Source organism: Panthera onca, chromosome X, assembly GCF_046562875.1.
Source record: "Panthera onca isolate mPanOnc1 chromosome X, mPanOnc1 haplotype 2, whole genome shotgun sequence".
NCBI lineage: Eukaryota > Metazoa > Chordata > Mammalia > Carnivora > Felidae > Panthera > Panthera onca.
This window is the reverse complement of record NC_138357.1, coordinates 62,568-89,689: the sequence shown is the minus strand read 5'-3', so window position 1 is coordinate 89,689 and position 27,122 is coordinate 62,568. Positions and strand designations below refer to the sequence as shown.

The 27,122-nt window shown below is 56.8% G+C and overlaps 1 protein-coding gene across 4 annotated transcripts; it reads right to left on the bottom strand.

The window, feature by feature from the left end:
• Positions 1–1,058: 1,058 nt before the first annotated feature.
• On the bottom strand, positions 1,059–26,480 carry LOC145714288 (PI-PLC X domain-containing protein 1-like). 4 transcript variants are annotated; one of them, XM_081793628.1, is made up of 7 exons: positions 26,235–26,480; positions 21,655–21,792; positions 17,326–17,462; positions 14,036–14,164; positions 12,739–12,894; positions 11,164–11,347; positions 1,059–4,756 (listed from the first exon to the last, which is right to left on the bottom strand). In XM_081793628.1, exons 1-7 carry the CDS (start codon positions 26,329–26,331, stop codon positions 4,518–4,520), a joined length of 1,080 nt encoding a protein of 359 aa, XP_081649754.1. In that variant the 5' UTR covers positions 26,332–26,480; the 3' UTR covers positions 1,059–4,517. The 4 variants fall into 4 exon arrangements, with proteins under 4 accessions (XP_081649754.1, XP_081649751.1, XP_081649752.1 ...); XM_081793625.1 differs by having other exon boundaries at positions 26,239–26,315; XM_081793626.1 differs by lacking the exon at positions 26,235–26,480 and adding an exon at positions 19,262–19,584 and having other exon boundaries at positions 21,655–21,767.
• Positions 26,481–27,122: the final 642 nt, after the last annotated feature.

Genomic DNA, 27,122 nt, shown 5'->3' with positions numbered 1-27,122 from the left:
GGGAAGGACCAAGTACGGGTTTGAGTGACCCAGAGACACCGTCACCTGATGGTACTTCACTCCGCCAACGTTTATTCAGCAGCCACAGGGCAGTGCGCGCACCCGAACCACACGGCCTCCTTTCCCGTGGGCTCGTGGTCCGCACACGCAGCCACCACAGCACCTGCCAGGCACATCCTTCTGACAGAGTGCGTCCCTCAAATACACAAGGCTCAGACACTCATCTTTAAGTATGGGCAGGGGACACCTCCGTGGCTCAGTCACGTATCCGACTTTGGCTTAGGTCATGATCCCACGACTCGTGGGTTCGAGCCCCAGGTCAGCTCTGCTGACAGCTTGGAGCCTGGAGCCTGCTTTGGATAAATAAGCATTTTAAAAAATTTAAATAAATTAGGGGCAGGCCCTGGGTGGCTCATTCGGTTCAGTGTCCAACTTCGGCTCAGGTCATGATCTCGTGGTTTTTTTTTTTTTTTTTTTTTTTTTTTTTTAAATTTTTTTTTCAACGTTTTTTATTTATTTTTGGGACAGAGAGAGACAGAGCATGAACGGGGGAGGGGCAGAGAGAGAGGGAGACACAGAATCGGAAACAGGCTCCAGGCTCCGAGCCATCAGCCCAGAGCCTGACGCGGGGCTCGAACTCACAGACCGCGAGATCGTGACCTGGCTGAAGTCGGACGCTTAACCGACTGCGCCACCCAGGCGCCCCGATCTCGTGGTTTTTGAGCTCGAGCCCCACATCGGGCTCTGTGCTGGCAGCTCGGAGCCTGGAGCCTGTTTCAGATTCTGTGACTCCCTCTCTCTCTGCCCCTCCCCCACTTGCACTCTGTCTCTCATTCAGAACAAACATTAAAAATTTTAAATGAATTTAAATAAACTAAATAAAATTAAGTATGGGTGGGGAGGGGGGCATCTGGCTGGCTGTGGATGGACCATGCAACTGTTGATCTCGGGTTCCTAGGTTCAAGCCCCATGTGGTCTGTAGAGATCATTCAAAAATAACAGCTTTTTTATTTTTTAAATTTATTTTAAGTTTATTCATTTTGAGAGAGAAAGCGAGCGGGGGAGGGGCAAAGAGAAAGAAAGAATCCAAACCAGGCTTCGCGTCTCAGTGCAAGATCATGACCTGAGGGAAACTCAAGAGTCGGATGCTTAACCAACTGAGCCACCCAGGCGCCCCTTTTGTTTGTTATTTATAGAGACCCACCAGCTTTCTTTGGGTTAGTATTTTCTATTTACTTTCACCCTTCCGTGTCTTTCTTTCTCTCTTTCTTTCTTCTTTCTTTCTTTCTTTCTTTCTTCTTTCTTTCTCTCTCTCTCCCTCTCTCTCTTCCTTTCTTTCTGAGAGAGAGGGAGAGAGAGAGGGAGAACACAAGCTGAGGAGGGGGCAGAGAGAGAATCTTAAGCAGGGTCCACTCTCCGTGCAGAGACCAACACAAGGTCAGTCCCACAACCCTGGGATCATGACCTGAGCCAAAATCAAAAGTCTGATGCTTAACTGAGCCACCCAGGAGCCCCAAAATAACATCTTTAAAAAAATAATAAAGTACGAGGGATGCCTGGGTGACTTAGTCTGTTGAGCGTCCGATTTTGGCTCAGGTCATGATCTCATGGTTCCTGAGTTGGAGCCCCTCATTGGGTTCTGTGATGACAGCTCTCGGAGCCTGGAGCCTGCTTGGGATTCTGTGTCTCCCTCTCTCTCTGCCTTTCCCCCGCTCACACTCTCTCTCTCTCTCTCAAAAATAAATAAATGTAAAGAAAAAAATTTTTTAAAGACTGTAGAACAAAATAAATAAAATAAAAAATAACAAAATGAAGTAAAATAAAATTAAATGAAGTTAAATTAAATTAAATTAAAATTAAATAGGGACGCCTGGGTGGCTCAGTCGGTTAAGCAGCTGACTTCAGCTGGGGTCATGATCTCACGGTTCGTGAGTTCGAGCCCCATGTCAGGCTCTGTGTTGACAGCTCAGAGCCTGGAACCTGCTTCAGATTCTGTGTCTCCCTCTGCCTCTGCCCCTCCCCTGCTGGCACTGTGTCTCTTGCTGTCTCTCTGAAAAATAAATAAAACATTAAAAAAATGAATAAAGTACAGAACCTTTGCTTCATGTCCACATGAAGAGACTTAAAATACCAGAAAACTGAAAGGTTTGACCCAGGATTTTAAGTTATAAAGCAACAATAAAGTGCGGCCCAGCGAGGCAGGTGAAGAAACATCCCCGTGACCCGGGGAACCTGCTCCTTCAACACCGGGCCCTCCACACCGTGTTGCCCAGATGTGTCCGTCACTTGAATGACAGAAACAGAAATCCACGAACGAGGCGGATTTCGTGGGATTGAACAGTTGCGAGGAGCGTTCCGGATACAAATGGAAGGTACTTGTGGGCCGGACGTGGCCAGGAACTATGGTCACGGGGCGTTCCAAGGACGCAGCATCATGTCCGGAGCCATCCCCTGCGGGCTTCGAGCTTCCAGTTCCTGGGCCTCGGGCTGCTCCTGGAATGATGGCATCCGCATACCGAAAACATAAGCGGATGTTCTGGAAAATGACCCCTTGGACCTGAAGAGAACGCACTCCAACACGGAGGAAAGCGTCGTCTTCAAGACTACCCTGAGAAAGCCTAATGTCCTCCTCCATCGGAGGCAGAATGCTCCAGAACACGAGACACACAGGAACCCCAGGGAGCCCTTCGTAGGGGAGAGGAACACCCACACAGTATCGGGGTTCACCGTTGGGCTGAGAAGCTGAAAGGGCCAGCACCGTCAAGGTTGTGTGCGCAACGCGGGACTTGTGACGTTGCGTCCACGCGGCTGGATCCCTGGGTACCGGGGAAGCGGAGCAATGCTGTCCTGCCCCTCATGGGGAGCACGGCCTCATGCACACCCTCGGGGTTTTCACTCCCGGAGGCGGCCAGCCGCCAGGAGAATTTACTAAGCACGTTGCCCCAGGGGGTGGGGTGTGCTGCCCCTGGGCCGCAAGGAAAACCCGTTTGGGGCAGAAATTTGCATGAGGCCACGCAGTTTCCGTGGGAAAGGCAGACGTGACAGCGGGACACCGGCGCCCTCCCCCTGCCCCCCGTGGTTCTTCCTAGACACCGCATGCTGCACAAACCTAAAGTGCCCTGCCAGGCTGCCGGCCCCACTTTTCCAACCACATCCCCTCACTTCCTGTGTCTGCGCCCCAGGTTGGTCATTCTCGCCGTGTTTCCCACGTTTTCGTTATGACCGTGTCGGTTAAGGTGATCTCTGCCCGGTGGCGGGGACTCACTGACAGCTCAGGGGATGGTTAGCATTTTTTTTTTTTTTTGAGGGATACGGTATGTTTCAGTTAAGGCACGAGCACTGTTTTTCTGGACACCATGCGATCGGTGCGTGGTTAATAGACTACAGCGTCAACACACAACTTTTGTATGTCCCGGGAAACCAAAAAATTCATCTGACGCACTTTATTGCAGTTTCGCTGGACCGAAACCCACAGTATCTCCAGCGCGTGCCCGTGTCAGCTCAGGGGTCAGCTCGAAGCCTATGCATGTGGGCTTGGCGAGCGCAGGCTGGATGATGGCGTTGCTTTGCTCGCATATAGCGTGTGCTCCCGAGCCCATGGTTGCCGTCTCTGATTAGGAATCCGCTAGCCCTGAGTGGGGGAGCCGCAAGGCCCCCAGACTCCAGAGTGCCACGAACAGAGAAAAGAACAAAATAGAGTTCGCATCTTGGGCAAATAGAGACAGACGGACAGACCCTAAGAAACCACAGAACAAGGATGTTGGAAAACTGACCACTGCCCAACGTGGTCCTGGGAGAAGAATGGCACGTGTGCCAGAGAGGGGAAACCCCAGCACCACTTGGCCTAATTTCCGGGGATGCCTGAAGGTGGCCTCCCAGCGGGCCCCGGGATGCCATGGCAGCACCCAGGGTGGACACCCAGCTGCCCGTCATGCGTGCGGGCCCACACTGGCTCAAAGAGAGTGCCAGGGAGGTGTCTGGAAAGTGAGGGAGTGAGTGCCAAACACCTCCTTCGAGGGCCCTCTGCTCCTTCCATCCCTGTCGGAAAAGCCAGAGTAGAAGCAGCCCCAGGAACCGTGGCCTGGGGACAAGCAAACGTGCGGTGGTTTCATTGGAAACAACAGTATCTCTTCCCCGTTTTAGTGGTTTTCTCCGTGGATCGGACATGCCCAGTCCTACCCCACAGACGCGGTACTTTCGGGTTTTATGCAGCTCCAGGAAAGTGTCATATGTCATCCTGCTGCCGCCACAGCCCCAGGCGAGGGGATGCCCCATGGCAGCCACGGCACCCACCGACGGCAGCCACACTGCAGCTAAACCTGAAGAAACAGATCCCAGGTTCCGGGTCCTTCTTCCTTTGAGGATTCGAGCACACGTCTCTGATCACCAGCGTGTTCTTTCCACTCCTGCCCCCAGGAGCCGTGAGGCTGGGTGTCACCCGCGGGGGGGCGCTCCGTGGATGGGGGAAGGTGGACCCTGCCCCTCACGCCCCCCCCCACCTGCGCCCGTGCTCCGTGTCAGCATCGCAGCAGCTTGTCATTGAGCCTGATGACATCGCTGACAAACGTGTCCGCCCCGATGAAGTCCCCCGCGATGATGTTGGTGCACCGCACGCCCGGCCCAGGGCACTGCTTACGCACCCACACGCGCAGGTACGGCAGGTTGGGGAGCGTCATCTTCTCCAAGGACTCGGACGGGTGCACCAGGATGTACGTCAGGTTCTCTGTCAGGTTGATGCCCGCCACGAACAGCCCGCCTGAAACAGGAAGGAGAGGAAGCTGGTGCCACGGCAGTCAGGCTCCCCCGGCCCTCATGTCCACACACTTCTGAGCACAGACTCTCAGAGCTGCGTGCAGATTAGGGTTCCGACGGCAGGGACACACGTGTCCACATCAGTGCCAGACTCCTGCCACCCAGCATGGGGACAGATAACGTCCGCAGGGACGTGCATGTCTTGATTCCCGTGTGGTGGACGGAATAACGTCCCCAGAGATGACCATGCCCCGACTCCCCACATGACGGACACACTAATGTCCCCACAGACGTCCACCCCTTGACCCTGAGCGGCGGACACACGAATGTCCCCAGAGATGTCCCACGTGCTGGACGGAATAATGTCCCCAGCGACGTGCACGTCCCACCCGTGTGGTGGACACAATAACCACTATTTGTCACAGCGGCAAATGGACACTCACACACCGCGTGTCAGCCAGTAGATTTCGGGGGGGGGGGGTGGCCCAGAATCCTCAGACACATCGCAGAATCTCTGGGAGGGGCTCAGCACCTGTGTGGTTGGGAACCCCTGGACAAAGGTCTGAGAGCCCCCCACCCCCACCACAGGCGGGTTGGCAGGCGGCCACGGTCAGACGTTCGGTGTCTCCGCCGACGGTTTTCCTTCTAACCCTCAGAGCGCACGCTTGTCAACCGGAGAAACACGAGAGCGCGAGATACCACGTCCCAACCTGCTTCTCGGGTGGCCTTGGCGTGGGGCCTTATGTTCGTCTCTTGGGTTACAACATGGCTTCTGAAACAGGTTTGTGAGCACACAGAGGCGTGACGGTGTGAGCAGGAGGCATGCTTGGAGTGTGTGGATGCGTGTGGAGGGCGTGTGGAGGGCGTGTGGGTGTGTGTGGAGCGCGTGGGTGCGTGTAGAGCGTGTGTGGGTGCGTGTGGAGCACGTGTGGGTGCGTGTGGAGCACGTTTGGGTGCGTGTGGAGCGCGTGTGGGTGCGTGTAGACCTCGTGGGGTGCACGCAGAGCGTGTGAGTGCGTGTGGATGCTTGTGGAGCGCATGTGGGTCGGGCACCGCCCGCGTGGGCGCCTGTGCAGCACGCGTGGGAGTCTGTACCGCGCGTGTGGGCGTGAGCACAGCACACTGCCCACGACGCGTGTCGCACAGCTGCAGAGCAGAGCCGGGGCAGGCTGTAGACCCGAGTCTCCGCACCTCGCTACCGATACCACAGGTGTGTGTACACGTACGTACACACACATAGATGTCTCGTGGATGTGCGTACGTGCGTCGTGCGTGTGTACGTGATGTGGGGAATTAAAGCAAAAAGGAAACGCAGACACAATGGAATTTCTTACAACCTGCAGCCCACTGACAATCACTGGACAGCGCTCGCCGAGTCCGGGATTTCTCCGGGAACTTCCTCTGTCCTAACGTTCAGACTTCGCTAGAGGTCCTGACGCCGCCAGCCGGGCCTCTAGGATCCCTGAGGATCCCTGATCTTCCTTAGCATACGAAAGTCCTTCTGGGCGCTTCCCTTGACCTCACCTCCCCCAGCTCACAAGTGTATAACCAGCCTCTCCTCCATCCCAGAGCAGCACTTCCCACCCACGGACCGGCCCTTGCACTTTAATAAAGCCACCTGTTGCACCAAAAACGTCTCGAGAATGCTCGCTGGGCTGCTGGCTCCGAGCCCCAACATTTTCCACATCAGCCCGGACCTAAGCGGCTCTGGCAGGATGTGTCTGGCTCAGGCCAGCAAACTCCCTTGCGATAATTATGTAGACAGGCGTCCTCCCGATGGCACCCAGGCCGTCCTAGCAAAGGGGACGCTGACCCTGTCTGTTCCTCGTCAAATAGATGCAGGGGCTACTCCCGAAGTCATTTCCCGGGATAACGGCCGCGATCATCGGAGCCAGCTGTGGTTAGTCTGCCTCGGGATGGGGACTTTCTGGAATGTTCCCAAGCAGCTGTGAAAACAGCACGCGTCCACTGTGGTGGAAAACCCCACGGGGTCTGCTCATCTGTCTGAGCCTACGAGGCTTAGAGTCCATCGGGAACCCCTTTCCCTGCCTTCTGGGGCGTCTCTCCTCTTTTGCCTCTGCTCCTTATTTTGCACCACCTTGGGTGGTCCAGTTCCTGGCCCACCACCGAGCCCGGGCTCCCCCTCCCCTCCCCGCAAGGAGCAAACACCAGCCCCGGACTCACAGCGCCCACTTCAGAGATCCCTGCCCGCGTCCTGGAAAAACTGACAGTGGGGAACAAGCTGATTGACTTTCAAATGGACACAAACGGAATATAATTCGGTATTTAAACTAATTTAAATTTGTCGGTTTACTTAAGATGCACCTGTCTTTAGACTCATGAGCCTTAAATACCACACTGCTATTCTATTCGGGCTCACTAAAGGTGAGGTCAGGTCGAGTTCTCTCTGTCGCAACTGGTCAGCAAAAAGACGACTTAAAATGATGCTTGATTTTTGTCTCAGTTTTCACGCGTGCTTGTTAAGATAGCTTTCAAAGTCTGTAGTGACCTGAGACCTTTAAAGCTTTGCTGCGATGACAAATTGGACTGAATTCCTTGGACATCCAGACCTTTCCCTAATAGGACGTGGCACTGAAGCATGGATTGATTACTGAACGTAGGTTTGTGGTTTTTCGGCTTTTTATTGCAGAGGAACTAAGGGCATTTAAATCTGCTGGAAAACATGCTTTGTGCTTAAATTTTTTCATTTAATTTGTGCTTTAAATTTTAGATTCATAAATCTGCCATCTAGAGACTTCTGGATTAACAGTTTACAATTGGTTACCAGTTAATTTCCACTGGAGACTAAGGTTTCTAACACGAAAAATTCTGCTAAATGGGGCACCCGGGTGGCTTAGTCGGTTAAGCGTCTGGCTTCCGCTCAGGTCATGATCGCGTGGTTCGTGGGTTCAAGCCCCACATCGGGCTCACAGCTCTCAGCACAGAGCCTGGAGCCGGCTTCACATCCTCTATCTTCCTCTCTCTCTGTCCCTCCCCCCACTCACAGTCCTTCTCAAAAATAAATAAACATTTTTGAAAATGCTGCTAAATGTAATTAACCCTGATGGAAATAAGGGAAACAACACTGGATGAAAAAAAAGGTGTAGAAGGTTTATGAAGGGAAATCTTTGGAAAGGAATTTTGTATGTGGTCAGGACTAAAGTTGAAATGAATGGATTTTTTTATGTTTAGAGAGAGAGAGAGAGAGAGAGAGAGAGACGCTCCACACTGTCAGCGCAGAGCCCGATGTGGGGCTCAAACTCACAAACTGTGAGATCATGACCTGAGTTGAAACCAAGAGTTGGATTCTCAACCAACTGAGCCACCCAGGTGCCCCATAATGAGTGGATTTTAAAAGTACACTGGTATAAGTTTGAAATTCTGATTTCTCTGTTATAAAAAAGGACTTTTTTTGGATTGTTAGCCTGCTTTTGATAAGAACATGTAAACAAAGGGTTTTTTTTCTGTGTTACCTGCTAAGAAAGCCAGTTTCTACATTTTCTGTTTATCAGGTCTTTGATTACTTAAATCTCAGTGTTAAAAGAGCTAAGTTTTGCTAATAACTGCATAACCCTACACACTTGCCTTTGGAATCTTTTATTGCCTCCTTGGTTAAATAAATAACTTTGTGATGCTAGGTAATCCTATTAAGGCCTGTGCTTTGTAACTTCTTTAAGGCTTTTTAAACAAACTTCCCCAAGATTTAAATTGTAAATAAAGTCTTTTTGACCAATTAGATTTGCTTCTTTGGTACGTTAGGTGACTCAGGAAGCATCATTAAACAAATAATAAGTCTTAGGGCAAATGCTAGAACTATTCTGGAGACTACGCAATTCCTAATGTGTTGTTTTTTTTTTTTAAGTTTATTTTCTTTTTGCACCAGCGAGCTTGAGCAGGGGAGGGTCGAAATCAAGAGTTGACATTCATCCGACCGAAATGACTTAGCCACCTAGGCGCCCCAAAATTCCTAAAGTTTTAACGTTTTGTTATGAGGCCATCGCTTGATATTCTGATTACTGACGTGTTCTGTGTCACAGAAATAGCCGAATCTCCCTGCCAGCTACGTTGTAATCTCTCACCAGATCTTTAACCGTGTCCATTTCTGAGTCTTTCCTCATTTATCGTTATTCTCTTGTGACAATGGGTTTCATCTGCAAGGGAATTTGTAAAAAGGCTTTTGACAAATACAGGTTTTTGACATGGGTAAAATCCTAAAACTGAAATTGGTAAAAATTCCCACAACTAACCAAAAATGTTTGCTTTTCCAGATTAAGGAAACTTTCTCTTGAGAGATCTATGACTTACAGGAATATGATAAAGTTTTAATTTGTGAACAGACTAAAGCTTCTAACTTTTCTCTCTCCCTGAACCCTCTGAAATTCACATACCCTCAGTGAGTCTTCTTTCTTTCCTGGCAATTAGAATCATTTACATAAGTTCAATAAGAACCCCTTCTTGTCACAGGACACCATTGGGACCATTGGTTATTTTACCAAGGCTTTGACAAGAATGTCCTATTTGCGAGTGACCTGTGTAGACTCACGTAGGACCAGACAGCTCTAAGGAACTAAGGTTGACTTTATGAAACACGGAGCCATCAAGCCCCTTGGAAACGTTGGCCAGGTACCTGCTCACAGAGCTCCCAGCAGCCTCACCAGGCGAGTACAGGTCACTTCCTGGCAGGTGCAGGAACCTCAGGATATTTGGGGACCTCGTGACGAGGAGTTGGCCCCATTCTACAGGTACAGCAGGCAGGTCTGACGGAAGTACTTGGCTTGGCTTCTGGCCTGGAGAGGCTATGCATGGTTCAGTTGAGAGATTCCTTACAAAAAGTTCCAGCAAAGCAAATTTTGAAAAATCTGTATGGCTTATCACTATTCCTGCTGAGGTGATGTAAATAATTAGGCCAAGTTTATTAGCACTGGATTCGGTTTACAAACAGATGAGTCTTGACTTGGCTACTTCTCCAAATGAGGGTAATTGTAGGGAAAAATTATGTTTCAACAACACGTCTTTGTAGATACTACTTTTTATTTTTTTAGTTTTTTGGGAGTTTTGTTTGTTTTTATTTTTACCTCTAGATTGAGAGAGAGAGTTGGGGGAGGGGGCACAGGGAGAGAGACTGAGAATCCCAACACGGGTCTCAATCTTACAAACCTGAGCTGAAATCAAGAGTTGGACGCTCAACTGAGCCACCCAGGCACCCCTCGAAGGCTGTTTTTATTGGGCCTGTTTTTCTCATAATAAGAGTAAAGTATTTTGTTGTCTTTTCCGCTGGCTCCCTGCCTGGTGCCAAGACTCCATCACTGCCATAACTTCCAGCCAACAGAGGATCCCCTTGTACTCAAGGAGGTTCGCCTATGTTGTCTGCCGTGGACCGGCTGCCCTGACTTTGTAACTCCTAACATAAATACCCCAGCTGACCAATGCGGATCCACAAGTGGGGACATCTCTATGCCCCTACCCAGCAGGAAGAAGTTACAGAAAGGAGACCTTCCTGCCTCAGCGACCTTAAAGATCTAAGTGTCAGGGCCCCTGGGTGGCTCAGTCGGTTAAGCGTCAGACTTCGGTTCAGGTCATGATCTCGCGGTCCGTGAGTTTGAGCCCCGCTTCGGGCTCCGTGCTGACAGCTCAGAGCCTGGAGTCTGTTTTGGATTCTGTGTCTCCCTCCTTCTGACCCTGCCCCATTCATGTTCTGTCTCTCTCGGTCTCAAGAATAAATAAACGTTTAAAAAATTTTTTAAAAAACCCAAAGATTTAAATGTCAACATTGTTCAGGGGGGAAAGATGTGGGAAACAAAGGCAGAGATGCCTATTAAATGTCCTTATAACCTGCGGCCATTGGCGAACTCTTGACACCCTCAGAGTGAAACATCTCTCCAGCAACTCCCTACCTTCTTAAAGTTCATGCGTTGTTAGAGGGGAAATGACCTTAGCTTGACAATAGCCAGGCCTCCAGCCTCCGGAGTCCTCGTTAGCATAGGAAAGTCCTTCTGGAACTTCCTTCCCTTCACCTCCCCCACCTCCCAAGTATCAGTCACTCCTCACAACCTCGTTCTGCCCACAGTCCTGTCCCCCGCTGTAATAAAAGCACCTATTTGCACCCAAGACAGCGCAACAATCCTCTTTCTTGGCCGTCGGCTCAGAACCCCAACACTTCAAACCGCATCGTGTGTATGGACTTATCTGTACCTCTGTGCATCTGTGCACACATGTACACGTACCCACGTACAGACACGTGCGCACACAGCCACACACGTGTCCATATATGTTACGCGCGCACACACACACACACACACACACGCTACATGACTTCTAAAGTTCTTCCCTAAGAGCCGAAAGCAAACCTGTGAGTGATAACGTGTGTGTGAGCCCTGCAGGTGCCATGTGTGACCGACCCACAATGCTCACCTGGGCGGCCACACCTCTTCATGTGCTCCAGGTAGTGGATGAGCTCCTGGGGTTTCACCTGGTCCCCCCACCAGTAGGGGATCCCAGGCCACAGCTCCCTGTGCCGGCTCACGACACTCGCCTCCTCGTAGGACAGAATGACCTGCTGGCCGCGTGTCCACAGCTGGTTCAATGTCGGCACCTCCTGGAGAGGAAGGAGGAGTAGCGGGCACCTGAGAGAGACTGGTCGGGGAATGTGAGAGACTGATGGTGGAGGATCGGGTGTGTGAGAGAGACCTGACGGTGGAGAGTGGGGTGAGAGAGACTGATGGTGAAGGATGAGGGTGAGAGACTGATGGTGGAGGATCGGGGAGTGTGAGAGACACTGATGGTGGAGGATCGGGGTGTCTGAGAGCAACAGTGGTCGGTTATCAGGGTGTCTGAGAGACGCAGGGATGTGGCATCATTGGGGTGCCTGTAGTAGGGACATGAGGGGGGGGCAGGCAGCATCTACAACTGCTCCTTGGCCTCTGGAATATTGGGGACCCAGACAGAAGTGTTACCAACAGCACCCTGAGCTCACGCTGACCCCCCAGAGGCCACGCCCCTTGAATAGCCAGGTGTGTCAGGAAGGTCAAGCACATGTTACTACAAGGACCAGTGCTTGAAGGACCAGTGATTTTGTACGTGGACCTCCCACCCTCTTCCGTCTCCCCTCTGTGACGTTCCCTCTGGAGACTCAGCCTGGCGGTCTGTCCCCTAACAGCTGCTCCTGCCACCTTCCCTCAGAAGCCCCCAGCACCTGGGTGCCCTGGGTCACAGCAGCCCCACTGTCTTGTTTTGGCCCCAGACCAGGCTCATAGGACGAACTTGGAGAAACGCCCAACAAAGTGATGTAAAATGGACCCCAAATGGATATGGAGTTAACTTTTTAGCTTCCCGGAGACCCAGGGAGGGTCATTCCAGCCGTCGCCAGCAAATGGCACCAATTATCTGGATCACAAAGACCAGGTGTGTTGTGGGCTCAACTGTGTCCCCTCTGAATTCTTAAGCTGAAGTCCTTATCCCGATACCCCAGAACATGACTGTATTTGGAGGTGGGGTCTTGAAGTAGATAATGAAGGTAAAATCAGATCATTAGGATGAGCCCTGATCCAATAGGACTGGAGAAGGGCGGATAAAGACACAGACATGCACAGAGGGACGACCACGTGAGGACACAGGGGGAAGACGGGTTTACGTGCCCAGGAGACAGGCCTCAGCCCTGCCAGGACCTCAGACTCCCAGCCTCGTCCCCGCCTGGACCTCACACTCCCAGGTTGTGTACGTGGCACAGTGGTGCCAGGGGCACTCTGTGGGCGGGGGGTGGGCAGTGGTCTTTCTCCTTGGGCGCATCACAGAGAGCACTCTAGCAGTGCCCCCACCCCCAGCACCGGAATTATCTCACCATCATGCACAGCAGAACCAAGCAGGCAGGGGAGTCTACAATCATACTCCTGCCCCCCACCTGCGCCAAAGGGGTCCTTCGTGTCCCCAAGGATGTTGTTGATGAATCATACTCCTGCCCCCCACCTGCGCCAAAGGGGCCCTTCCTACCCCTCGGGGACACAGCATGTCCCCAAAGATGTTGTTGATACAGGCCACTAGGTACTCATGCAGGTTGTCCGTGAGGCCATCGAAGTCCCTGCAGGCCAGGATGACCACCTCCTGGGGGTGGCTCTCCAGCCACTCTGAGATCTCCTTAAGGGTGTCCTGCGCAGGAGAGAGAGGAGCTCAGTCGGACCGTCCTGAGAGGGGCCAGGAAGCTGAGGACACTCCCACAGGCCCAAGGGCCTTCCGCAAACAGAACCCACTGGGCAAACGGGCCTGGGTCCTGGGCCAACAAATAGCCAATGCAGCCTCACCAACAACCGTTGGGCCGCCAGCCATTATGCTCAGGGAGAAGCATACGCCTGCGTGTGTGTGTGTGTGTGGCCACGTGTGTGCACTCTCACTGCACAGGAGTGTGTGTGTCTGCGTGTGTGTGTGTGGCCACGTGTGTGCATGCTCACTGAACAGGGAGGGGTGTGTGTGTGTGTGACCACCCGTGTACACCCTCACTGCACAGGGCACCGTGTGTGCAAAGGTGTGAAGTCTGCAAGTGCAGGGAACATGCAAAACCCGGCAAGTGGCATGTGGAGTGAGGTCCCCGGAATGGTGTCACCCGGGCCCAGGCGTCCTGGACGGCAGGGGGGAGTCAGGCTGAGCGGGACGGTGACTCCTCATATTCGGACTTCAGAGCCATTCAGGTTGTGGCGGAGGAGACAGTGCAAGACGCCCCAGTCCCCAACCAAAGGCAGGAAGACAAGCGGCCCCAGGTTTGCAAAACCCAGGAGGTCAAGAGTCGTAACCTCTGGACTGCTGGACCCCACAAGGATACGCATCACCGCGTGCAGTCCTCCCTGCCGTAGCCCTCCAGCACCCCAGCCCCTCCCTGCGCCAGCCGCCCCGCCCCCACTCCGCGACCTCTCATTCCTCCTCCTCCCCCTTCCCCCGCGCCCCCCCCTCAACCCCGTGACCCCTGCACCCCCCACACCTCCAACAGCGCAGTCGAGTACACCATCCCCCCCCACCCCCGCCCCATACCCACCATCCCCACTGGACCGCACCCCCCCCCCCGCACCTCCCCCTCCCCCTCCGCCCCCCCCCCCGCACCTCTACCAGTGCAGTCCTGTACACCATCCCCCCTGCACTTCCCCCCCGCCCCCACCTCCCCTCCCCATCTGCCCCCCCCCGCACCTCCCCCAGCGCAGTCGTGTACACCATCCCCCTCCCCCGCACCTCCCCCACCCCCCCCCCCCGCGCCCCCCATCTCCCCTGCACCTCCCCCCCGCCTCCCCCCCCCCCCCCGCACCTCCACCAGCGCAGTCGTGTACACCATGTGCACAAAGTGCAGGTTCTTCTCCGAACCCTCCGGCATGTGCGCCACCCGCAGGTCCAGGTACCGCACCCCGGCGTCCAGCTGCTCCGTGACACCCAGCACCTGCGGACAGAGCTCCGTCGTCGCTGCTGGGGGCCGTGGGGCTCCCGCCTCGGCTCACCGCCCCCGTCCAGGGCTCGCGGTCCGGCCGCAGATGCCCCCCTCTGGGCCACGCTGTCTGAGGTCGAATCGAGAGCTGTTCCAGGTGCCGGCTGCGGTCCGGACGCCGCGCGCGCCTGGCACTCGGGCACATGCTTTCGGGTGACACTGGCCACGGTGAGCCACAGACGGAGCCTGGGGAGGCCCTGTCCTGCCGTCCACGCCCCCTCGGCGCTGCCCTGCAGGGTCCCGCCTCCCCCTCGGCCCGGGGCGGGCACCGGGAAGGAACGCTCTCTGGGCCTCAGCAGCCCTGAGCCAGGCCCCCAGGGCCGCACCTGCACCCTTGGCGGTCAGGATGTGCGGAGGAGGGTCAGCGGAGGTGGGCACCGTCCCCACGCCACAAACAGCAGGAGGACAGGCAGGAAGGAATCCCATCCAGAGAGGATAAAGGAGGGAAAGGCCGTACCCTCCCACACAACGTGACAATGGAAAAAGCGAGAGTTAACGTGAAAGTAATTTGTACATCCTTGCGGCCCTGCAGGGAGCCAGGGTCCCTCCTGTGAGCCCCCCTGTGGAAACATGCAGCACTCAGGTTCAGGAGGCTACCTAGAGGCTTGTGTGTCCCCTACTGTGTGTGTGTGTGGGGGGGCAAGGTCCAGCCAGGTGCGCCCCCCTCTCCCCCCACCGTGCAGAACCACCTGCAAGGGGCCTTGACGCCCAGGTCGGCCCTCGCTCAGGGACCCCAAGCTCTCTGCAGGAGCAGACTCCGGGGAGAGGAAAGCACCCAGCTGGCTACTCCCCGGGGCACAGGCTTGTGCCTCAGGTGGGCTGAGGTCGTGGATGGACAGGACTGAGAAGTGAACATTTTCTCCCGTAAAACACCCCTTCACACGCGTATGGTGTCTTTTCAGAACGTAAACTAGGTGCTCGTGGTGTCAGTATTAGTAAAGCCGTGGGATCTGAGGAGGTCGTCACAGGACGCACGTGCGGTCTGACCGCCCAGGGCAGATCCCTGCCTACACCTGGGGACGCAACACGGAGGCTGGGGCCGAGAACCTCCCTGGAGCTGGATGGGGCGTTCCTGCCCCTTCCCCTCAGTATGTGAACTACAAACTTAACATGATGCCCTCCCCGGTGCTTCTTCCCTGAACGGTGTGCATTAGCGATGACACCGTGTGACCTGGGGCGTTCTGCAGAAACTCAGGGTGTGCACACCTTCCCGGCTGTGGATGCACCCCATATGCTTTCCTGTGGCTGGCGCTTATGAACCAGCAGTTCTGGTTATTTCCTCAACCGATTCCCTGGAGGCACCCAGACTTTACAACAGCATACCCCCCACCCAGACCTCCTCATGGCCCCCAGCACCATGAGACCCCAGCACGACGGGGACCCAGCACCACGAGACCCCAGCACTGTAAGGCCCAGCACAAGGAGACCCCAGCACTGACAGACCCAGCACTGTGGGGACCCAGCACTGTGGGACCCCAGCACCGTCCAGGACCCCAGCACTGCTGGGACCCATCACCACTCAGGACTCCAGCATCACAGGCCCCCAGCACCATGGGACCCAGAACCACCCAGGACCCCAGCACCGCAGGGACCCAGCTCGGTGGGACCCCAGCATCTTGGGACCCCAGCACCGGGGGACCCCATCTCCGGGATGGCAGTGAACCCGCTGACCCCTCCCACAGGGCTCTGTGGTGACATTTCAGGCTGGCCAGTGCAAGCACCTCACACAAGTAGGGAATCTGTTTTCTCCACATTCCAGACAGGCAGGTCCCCAGAGGGATTCCTGCTGTCCTCGTGACTTGAATTCCTGCAGCGCAGCGATTACAAAGCACAGAGCCCGGGACTGGGGCCTCCGGGAACCCGGAATTTCCAATGCACACGTCCAGGGAGCAGAGAATTCAGACCCCTGAGCCCCCCACAAGCGGCGGTGGGGGGCTGGGCTGCTCCCTAGGTGGGTCCTGCGTTGCTGCCAGAACCTGGAACCATCACGTGCCTCTCCTCCCTCACTGACACTGTGCGGTGATGGCCATACGGCCAGCTGCCTGCCCCTCCCCCACCGGGATGCCCCAGGTCACCCTGGGTCTGCTCTCCCCAACCCCCCACCGGGACCCTCCGGGTCACCCCACCCCCCACCAGGATGCCCTGGGTCTCCCTGAGTCTGCTCTCCCCATTCCCCAGCAGGACGCCCCGGGTCACCCTGGGTCTGCTCTCCCCACCTCCCACTGGGAACCTCCAGGTCACCCTGGGTCTGTTCTCCGCACCCCCCACCAGGAACCTCCAGGTCACCCTGGGTCTGCTCTCCCGACCCCTCCGCTGGGACCCTCCGGGTCACCCCACCCCCCACCAGGATGCCCTGGGTCTCCCTGAGTCTGCTCTCCCTACGCCCCACCAGGATGCCCCAGGTCACTCTGGGTCTGCTCTCCCCACCCTCCACGAGGACCCTCTGGATCACCCCACCCCCCACCAGGATGCCCTGGGTCTCCCTGAGTCTGCTCTCCCCATCACCCACCAGGACGCCACGGGTCACCCTGGGTCTGCTCTCCCCACCATCCACCGGGACCCTCCGGGTCACCCCACCCCCCACCAGGACACCCCAGGTCACCCTCAGACTGCACATCACCCGGACCTTCCTTTCCATGTACACCCTACCCCAGGACGACCCCCCCACCCCAGTGCTCACAATGCCCTTGGACTCTCAGGAACAGAGGCCTCGGCAGGGAGTTTGAGCAAACCCCAATCAGACAGGAGAGACTGACCCCTCCCAGGACGTGGGGATCCGGCCCCGCCCTGTCCCTCCCTGAGCATTCAGGGCAGAAACCTGTCATTGTGGGTTCTTTCTCCTCCTTTTCAAACATGTGCACGTCTCTAAACAGGCCTCTGGACGACGGCACGGCCCAGAGGAGGTTCCCCAGGACTGGGGGCTCTGAAGTGGGATCCCGTGCGGGCCTGCCTCCAGCCGGCAAAACACCTCACAAAGACACGGGGACGTGCGTTGTTTGTGGCTGCTGGGCTGGGTTGGCCGGACGTCTGTTTTCAATAGTGTTTCCCCTGCCAGGGAGGGCACCCACCCGGCAGATGGCACTGATCGGCCGGCCCCAGGGCCCCGCGCCCCTCACCTGGGTGGTGGACCACTTGAGCACGAAGGGGCGTGTGATGCAGGGAAGGACCTTGCCCAGCAGCTGCAGCAGCCGGGACTGGCTCTGTGCAATGGGCGACTTCTTGTCCAAGCAGTACGTCATGGTGTCGTGACTCCCTGCAAGCAAACCCGAGGGGACTTTGCACCCGGGAGCCCCCTCCGCCCGGCGCCCCGGGAGCCCCCTCCACCAGGCGCCCCGTGCCTGGCGGTGGGTACTGCTCCAAACTCATGCCCACCGTGCCGATGGGACAGGGTCGTCCAGGACCAGGGTGGCCCTAAACCTGGGTGTCCTTTTAAGGGACACAAGAGGCTCTAGAGACACAGACACAGAGGAGATGCCACATGACACCACACGGTTCCTCGCGGGGAACACCGCCCCTGGTTTCGGGGACCTTCCCGTGCCAAGCGATCCTCATCCAGCAGAGCCACCAACGTGCCCCCCTGACCTGGAGAAACACCCCCATGTCCGTCTGCACTGACGTCCGTGAAGGTTTTCCAGAAACTCTTGAAGAAGAAAGGGGCACGTTTACTGGGTGCGAACGTTTGCATGTTGTACAGGGACGTCCATATAAATAAGCACAAATACGTATAAATAAGCGAAGCTGCCAGAATCGCTGAGACCCGGTGCTGCCGATTCCACAGATCAACGCATCAGAGCGCTGACTTCAAAGACGGACGCAGTTTTGCGCATCTAAGGTGTTATAACGGAGGCGTTCTGCTCGCTGGACAAAGTCAGTGAGCACCGAGATCGGGAGAGATTCCTGGGCCCTGTGTCCCATCCAGCGGAACCCATGATGTTTACAGGCTTAGCTGGAAAAACGAAGCCGTCCTGCTCTGTCGGAATGTGCCAGGAAATCTTTCTGAGGACAATCCCGAACGCAAACGTATGAAAGGAGAAGACGGAGGCTGGAGGCAGCAGAGAAAAGAGAAAGGGATTCCCCCTGGGGCTTCCAGAAGGAGCCGGGCCTGTGGGCACTGAAAGGTCACACCCGTGCAGATTTCTGGCCCCAGAGCTGTGAGTTCACACAGCTGTTTGGAACCACACAGATTGTGGCCCTTTGTTACAGCGGCCCCAGGACACTTTCACAGCCACCTGGACATGGCGCCTTGGGGACTAGGGGCCCTTTCCTCTGTGGTGCTGGGGCATCCCCTACCGCCCACAGCTGTCCCCCGCTCCCCGGATCTGACCTCTAAGGGAGCTACTCTCCCACACGCTCCCCAGAGGCCACCTGCTTCTGCGGGGCACGGAGGGGAGGGGACGGGCCTGAAGAAGGGCATGCCCTGGGCCCTTGGTGGCTGTTCGTCCCAGAAGAGTTCCCTGCAGATCCCCTGGAACCACCAGGAAACCGCCTCCCACAAGGAAAATGGCCCCAGGGCAAACTGGAAACCCTGTAATTCGGATCACCAGGGAGTAAGAGCACAGTGACACCTCTCTCCTCGGGCATGTGGGTGTGGCCAGGGGTTCCTGACACTGATGACGGGGGCGTGGCCATAGGGCATGACATGAAGGCAGAGGGCAGTGGGAGGGCTCCCCTCCCACCACCTGGTCAAGAGTCCAAGACTCAGGATGCGCCTGGAGAAGCTTGCGATGGGGAAGTGGATGGTCCCCAAGCCCAGTGACAGTCCTCACTTACATACACTCCTATACGAATGTCAGCGGAGGGCACACAGCCAGTAAGACGATACTGTGGCTCCATATTTGCTGATACAGAAAATGCAGACAATATTATGCTAAGTAAAAATGTAGATCAAAAATTGTACAGTTGGGCCTTCTTTTCGTTTATAGTATATATCTTTATATATAAAAATGGATTATCCCTATATGTAAATGGATTCACATATATATTATAATATAGAACTATAAACTGCAGGCAAATCTATATACGTCACAGAGAATGTAATTTTTTTTAACTTACACGTTTGCATTTGTCTGCAATTATTATGTATTGGCTATATGAGTTTTTTGTGGCTCCCTTAACAAAGTGGGAGGCTTCAAAGAACAAAAATTAATTGTATCCCAGCTCTGGCGGCCAGAAGTCTGATATCCAGGCAGGGCAGGACCACTGAGATCCAAGGGGGCGGGACCAAAGTCCCTCCAGAGGCTCCAGCAGAGGGTCCTTCCTGCCTCTTCCAGCTTCTGGGGCTCCAGGGGTCCCTGGGCTGGTGGGCCCATCCTCCTCATCTCTGCCTCTGTCTTCATGTGGCTTCTCCTCTGTGTCTGTGTCTCCCCTTCTGTCTCCTACAAGGACACCTGCCATGGGATTCAGGGCCACCCTGACCCAGGATGGGCTCATCTCAGAGCCTTCACTTACTCACATCGGCAAACACCCTATTTCCACATAAGGCCCCGTTCTGAGGCTATGTGGGATGTGAATTTGTAGGCACTAGTCAGTGCCTAGAATCGGGTTTGTGTGGTCACCCCTCGGGCCCAGCGGGGACACAGCCTGACCCCCAGGGACTCTCTCTCGTCTGTGAAGTCATTCGGGTGTTGGGACTCGGGCCACTGTGGGAGTCCAGCTGACAAACAACAGACAGCCATCTGGGAAATAACCAGACTGGGTCCTGCCCCATCAAGAGAAACTGCATTCGAATCAAAGATTTAAACATTTTTGAGAAGTCTTCGTAAAATCCCAAAGGAAAGCACTAGGACAGGGTGAAAACGTGGCTCAATCTGAAAAACTACAAAAATGTACCCAGGTGAGAAACCTGCTTATTTTTGAGGGAGGATCTCCAGATACCGCACGTGCACGGACGTGGAGACACGGAGTGGGTCCACTACAGCCCTTCGTTTTTGCAAAAACGAAAGGCTGGTAATGCCCACATGCTCATCAGTGGGGAGCAGAGGCCACTGGTTCCAGGGCCACTGGAGCCGCAAGGGCCCAGACGGAGCCCAGCAGGACTCAGGGCCACCAGGTAGTGCCCCGCGCAGGCCTGGCAGGTGTCCCGGAGAGAGGGGTTCTGTCCCCAGGAGGGGGGGTTCTGTCCCCAGAGGGGGGGGTTCTGTTCCCAGAGGGGGGGAGGGGGGGAGCTCTGTCCCCAGAGGGGGGGCTCTGTCCCCAGAGGGGGGTTCTGTTCCCAGAGGGGGAGTTCTGTTCCCAGAGGGGTGGTTCTATCCCCAGAGGGAGGGTTCTGTTCCTAAAGGGGAGGGTTCTGTCCCCAGGGAGGGGGTTCTGTCCCCAGAGGGGGGATTCTGTTCTCAGAGGGGAGGGTTCTGTCCCCAGAGGGGGGGTTCTGTCCCTGCTGCTCCTCTGCCCTCAGCCCCTCTCTCCCTCCCCTGCACTCCCAGCCCTCTTCAACTGGGCCTGACCTGCCAGCCAGCTGCACTGGCTGCACCAGACCTAGGGTCCCACAGGTCCTGTGATAGGGATGGCTCACGGCCAGCTGGCAGCTCGAGGTGCCCCGCAGGAATGCAGTGCTCAGTCCTTACAGCTGAAGGGCTAGCGAGTTCCCTACACAGAGGGACAGACTGGCGGGGGAGCAGTACCCCAAATCCCTATGCCATCACATCTCCCCTCAGCCACACTCCCTGGGACTGTGCACGTGCCTGCTGGGCCACATCAGAATGAAGGAGATAGAGAAGGGAAGACGGTCATTTGGTGCATGTGTGTGCATGTGGTGTGTGTGTGCATGTGTGTCTGTGTGTACATGTGTGTATGTGTATGTGTGCCTGTATCATGTGTACGTGGGTGTGTCTGTATCGCATCCATGCGTGTGTGTGCCTGTATTGTGTGCACGTGTGTGTATATGTGTGACTGCATTGTGTGCTTGTGTGCACACATGCGTGCCTGTATTGTGTGCGTGTGTGTGCCTATATTGTGTGCACGTGTGTGCCTGTATTGTGTGCATGCATGTGTGTCCATATTGTGTGCATATGTGTGTGCCTGTACTGTGTGCATGCATGTGTACACATGTGTCTGTCTTATGTGCATGTGTGCACGCATGTGTGTCTGCATCGTGTTCATGCATGCGTGTGCCTGTACTGTCTGCGTGTGTGTGCACGCATGTGTGTCCATATTGTGTGCATGTGTGTGTGTCTGTGTACATGCGTGTGCATGTGTGCACACACGTGCCTGTTTCTGTGTGCATGTGTATGTGTCTATCTTGTGTCCATACATGTGTGCGTGCATGTGTGCTGTATTGTGTGCATGCCTGTACTGTGTGCATGTGTGTTCATGCATGAGTGTCTGTGTTGTGTGCGTGCGTGTGTGTGCCTATATTGCGTGCATGGGTGCATGGTTCCTGCGGTTTCCGTGCACTCAGGCCCCACCCCATGGCCGGCCACGCCCCTGGGGGACGCAGAAGCCCTCACCTGGGATGGACAGGTGGTGCAGAGGCACATCCCAGAGCAGGGGGCACAGCGCCGACATCCAGTCTGCATTTATGCCGCAGCTCTGGAAGTTGCCAGAAGCACTTACCTGTCCACCCATCAGGGGCCACTTGGTGCGACCTGAGGAAGGAAACAAAGTTTTGCTGACGTAAACCAAAGGGCCCAGAGCCACTCTCCTGGGGGGCGCTGGCGAAGCGTGCATCCTACTCCCTGCTGGTGCCCCCTGCTCCAGTCTTGTGCTAATCCCTCCACCCCGCCACCCCCGCTGCGCAGAGGGGCTCACACGCCAGTCGCCAGTCGGCCAGGTCTGTGGCTACAGGGCTTCAATCCTGGGGGTGGTGGTGCCTTGGGGGACCAGGTCAGCACCCTGCCCTCTGCCTCCCTGGGTTGGGGTGCTGGGCTGTGGTGTAGGGAATCTGAGATCTGTTCCCACGGAAGCCAGCGCTCCCTTAGAAGCAATGGGGAGACGTCTGGGGCTAGGGGAGAGGAGGGAAGGTCTCCTGGTCCTTAACCTAGGGCCCTGGCCACTGTCTTCCCAGCATCTGCCAGGTGATGAACATGCATGAGGTGTAATTTACTCTCAGGATAAGCCGATGAGGTGGGCACAGGACATTGCCTGCCCAGAAAAGGAGCCCCAAAGACAGGAGCCCATCCTGGGTTGAGCCCATCCTGGATGGGTTGAGCCCATCCAGATTCCCATGTGGCCCCTTCCCCCAGCACGTCTCCAGCCGTGGAAACTCTGTATGTACAGTGAGGGGGTCAGACTTGGCTTCCGTGGAAATAAGCCACTTCACCCTAAGGGTTATTTTGAGCGGAAGGAGACTGAAGAAAAGCAGAAACAAGAAAAACTCTCCTCCCTCCTCGTCTAACCCTAACCCTAACCCTAACCCTAACCCTAACCTTCGCCTGCAAGCAGGTATAAATTTCCCTCTGTGCAGCTGTCCCCTTCCATCCCCTGTACCTGGAAGGGGAGGGCACCCCCCTTAGGTCTGCACAACTAGCCTCAAGGAGTAACACTGACCCTGCCCTTAGCCTCCCCCAGCCAGCTACCTTCTCAGGATTTAGGGTCCCTACAACCCCCAGCCCTTTCACTCTGGCTTGTCAATTCCACACAAATTCATCAACCTTTGGTGAAATGGCAGATAAGGCCTAACATCCAACTATCTCCCTGGGTCCACTCCTCTTCTGGGAAGGCCTCTACAAACATTCAGAATAAACCCTGTCCCCTGTCCATCTGTCTTCTGTCATTTCACTTATTTATTTATTTATAACGTAAGCTGTGCACCCGACATGGGGCTTGAACCAATGACTCCGGGGTCCAGAGGGCATGCTCCACTGACTGAGCCAGCCAGATGCTCCCCTCTGTTGTCATCTTATCTAATTTTATTTTTAACTTAATTTAATTTATTTATTTTGAGAGAGAGAATCACAAGCAGGATTCACACTGTTAGCGCAGGGCCTGATGCGAGGCTCAAACTCACAAACCAGGAAATTGTGACATAAGCTGATGCTCAGTCGACTGAGCCACATAGGGGCCCCTCTTTGCCATTTTAAAATATATTTTTTTAAGTTTTTATTTATTTTTGATACAGAGAGAGACAGAGCATGAGCAGGGGAGGGGCAGAGAGAGAGGGAGACACAGAATCTGAAGCAAGCTCCAGGCTCTGAGCTGTCAGCACAGAGCCTGATGCGGGGCTTGAACTCACAGACTGTGAGATCATGACCTGAGCTGAAGTCGGATGCTTAACTGACTGAGCCACCCAGGCGCCCCCCTCTTTGTCATTTTAATTTGCAGGTCTTGGTCCCAGAATCTAAGAGGTTAGAAAAAATTTGTTCCTTGTCTACACTGTGTTGAGTGCACCAACAGCCAACAGTAGAGTATTGATTCTCATTCTGCCTCGGCAGACAAAAGCCCGATCCCTAACCCTAACCCTACCCCCGTCCATAAGAGGATCCTAGAGCTAGCACCCCTGCCATCCATCTTCCCTCATGGTGTGTCCCAGGGCTCTCCCAGCTCACACCCAGTCCATCAGTGTCCCTGCAGGAGTGAGTGTGGGACCCCGGCCCTCCTGAGGGGGCAGCAAGCATCCAGGTGGTCTGGGGCTGGCCTATGCACACAGGAGACATTCCTCAAGGCACTGTGCCATCCAGGGGCAGATGGGCCACCGCCTGCCCTCCGGCCATGCAGGTGTCTGGAAAGTGGGCAGATCAGGGACCATGTAGCCCCAGCCTCAGGAACCCCTATATGTGTCGGATGGACCTCATCTGGGAGTGTGGTCAGCCCCAGCTAGGACACACAGAGCAGGGGCTGTGGCTATGCCTCTCCCAGCTGCCACCCAGGGGGCCTCATCACACCCAACTGAGCCCTCCCCAGTCCCATCCCAGCAGGGCCCACGTCTCAATGGCCCCAGGAAGAGGAGCCTTGGGTGAACCCTGAGATCTGCCAGGGGCTCACCAATTTGCTTCCAAGGAAAACCACTCTGTGAGTTTCAGCTGACAGGTAACCAAACACACCCCCAGAATGTGCCCCTGGGGCATTAGGGTTCCTACCAGCTGGTGGGAGCAGCAGACCCCAGAGAAACTGCCCAACGGGGCACTAGTTTGTCTGCGTGAAGTCAGTTTCCATGTAGACGTGAAATGTCCACCTGAAGAGATGCCTCTGCCCCCGCACCTGGGAGAGCTCCTCAGTGCCCCACCCCCCCAAGTCCCCTCCTCCGAGCCCAGCCCCTGGGGAAGGTCGTGGGAGCACCAGCACCCCGAGTCCTCTCTGGAGCCCAGCCCCAGGGGAAGGTCCTGGGAGCACCAGAACTCCCAGTCCCCTCCGCTAAGCCTAGCCCCTGCAAGTGGTCCTGGGAGCACCAGCACCCCGAGCCCCCTCCGCTAAGCCCAGCCCCTGGGAGACATCCTGGGAGCCCCAGCACCCCGAGTCCCCTCCACCGACCCCAGCCCCTGGGAGAAGTCTGGGAGCATCAGCACCCCAAGTCCCCTCTGCCAAGCCCAGCCCCTGGGAGAGGTTTGGGAGCATCAGCACCCCAAGTCCCCTCCGCCGAGCCTAGCCCCTGGGAGAGCTCCTGGGAGCTCCAGCACCCTGAGTCCCCTCTGCCGAGCCCAGCCCCTGGGAGATGTTTGGGAGCACCAGCACCCCGAGTCCCCTATGTCGACCCCAGCCCCTGGGAGAGCTCCTGGGTGCCTCAGCACCCTGAGTCCCCTCCGCCGACCCCAGCCCCTGGGAGAGATCCTGGGCACCCCGGCACCCTGAGTCCTCTCCAGAGCCCAGCCCCTGGGAAGGTCCTGGGAGCACCAGCACTCCAAGTCCCCTCGGCCAAGCCCAGCCCCTGGGAGGGGTCTGGGAGCACGAGTAACCCGAGTCCCCTCCGCTGAGCCCAGCCCCTGGGAGAGGTCTGGGATCCCCAGCACCCCGAGTCCCCTCTGCCGAGCCCAGCTCCTGGGAGAGATCTTGGGCACCCCGGCACCCCGAGTCCTCTCCAGAGCCCAGCCCCTGGGAGAGCTCCTGGGTGCCCCAGCACCCCGAGTCCCCTCTGCTGAGCCCAGCCCCTGGGAGAGGTCTTGGATCCCCAGCACCCTGAGTCCCCTCAGCCGAGCCCAGCCCCTGGAAAGGTCCTGGGAGCACCAGCACTCTGAGTCCCCTCTGCCGAGCCCAGCCCCTGGGAGAGGTCTGGGAGCACCAACACCCCAGGTCCCCTCCGCTGAGCCCAGCCCCTGGGAGAGGTCCTGGGAGCACCAGCACCCCGTGTCCTCTCCTGAGCCCAGCCCCTCGACAGCTGGACGGCCTCCATCCTCTCTGATCACATCAAGGCACGGCTCAGGGGTGCCCTGGGAAGGACGGGGGTGATTGCACAAAACCCGGGTGAGGGCAGGTTTGCAGGCTCCCGGCCCAAGCAGGTGAGACACAGCAGCCTCCCACTCGTGAGCCTTCGGGGAGGTGGCTCCGTGTCCACGCGGCGCATCCGGAAGTGGTGGCTGGCGACAGTCACACTCAGGAAATAGCTCTTAGGTGAATAAAAGGACGGATGTGCCGCCGGCAAACCCGCGTGACATTCTGTCCCGTTCACGGGCCCCCAACGCTCCCCGACCCGCCTGCGCGCACGCAGGCTCTGCCCCAGCCCCAAGGACCCGCGATGACACCTGGGGCGCTAAGTCCTGCGCCAGCGGCAGAGCAGGGTCTGAGGACGCACCGGCATCTGCCGCCCTCACCACCCCGAAGCGGGTCAGCGCTGACCACGGCGAGTTCCCGCGGCCGCGGAGCCCGGAGTCGAGCCTGTGGCGGCCCCTCCTGCTAACCCTTCCCGTCCGGTCCGGAGGACGTGCCGTGCCCCTCCCCCGCCCCAGGCCGGGACCCCACCCCCGCTGTCCCCACCTGTCCCCACTGTCCCCGCAGGAACCGCGACCCGCCCGGAGGCGCTCACCGCGCGCCGCAGACCCTCCAGCGGACTTTCCGGCGAGGCCTGAGCCCAGGACGCGCCCCGCCCGAGCCCCAGGCCGGGACCCCCCGCCCCCGTCCCCACTGTCCCCGCAGGGACCCGCGACTCGCCCGGAGGCACTCACCGCGCGCCGCAGACTCGCCAGCGGACTTTCCGGCGAGGCGCCCTCCCCCAGCCGCGGAGTCAAGCACTTCCTAAAATGCTCTGGCCTCGCCATTGGACGCCGGGAACCCCCGCCCCCGCGAGGAGGAGGGGCCGCCTCCAGACAGTCACGCCCAACCCCACACGGGCCCCAGGCTGCAGCCCCCACGTCCTAGCAGGACCCGTGCGGGGAGAGCACGGCGTGGTGGGAGGGGGGAGTGCCCCACACGTCCTGGGCAGCCCCACCTGCAGGGTCCAGACCCTCCCAGAGGACAGGAAGGTGTCCTGAGGGGACCCGCGGGGTCAGCGGTCAGTGGTCAGGGACAGGAGGGTGTCCTGAGTATGACCACCGGGTCAGTACTAGGAGGGAGGGCGCCCTGAAGGCATCTTGGGTGTGACCACGGGGTCAGGGTCAGGAGACAGGATGGGAGGACATCCTGAGAGCCTGGCCGTGCTTTGGCTGCGGTCTGTTCCTGTCACTCTGGACCCCAGGCCCAGAGCAAACAGGACTTTCATCAGAGCTTGAATGGTCTCATGTCCTCGGCGCCTGTGATCTCTGAGGACGTTGGTCTACAAACCGACCGCGTCCTTTACTGAAGTGTGTGGCCCTCTGGCCTGAGTGGCTCTGGTCCCGGTCCCGGCCGGGCCAGGGCGTGTGGCCTCCGTCCGCGTCGGCGGAGGCGCATTCCAGGGCACGTGCACACCTGCAGACCCACCCACCCTGACGCTGACCCCGGTGACCCGGAGCCTCGTCCCGTCGGCTCCTGGGCGCGGGGCGCTCCGCACGTGCGCCTTGTGCGGGCTCTGCCCTGCCTGCCCGAGACCAGCCGGGACCCAGAGCGCGCACAGGACAGCCCAACGTGTGCA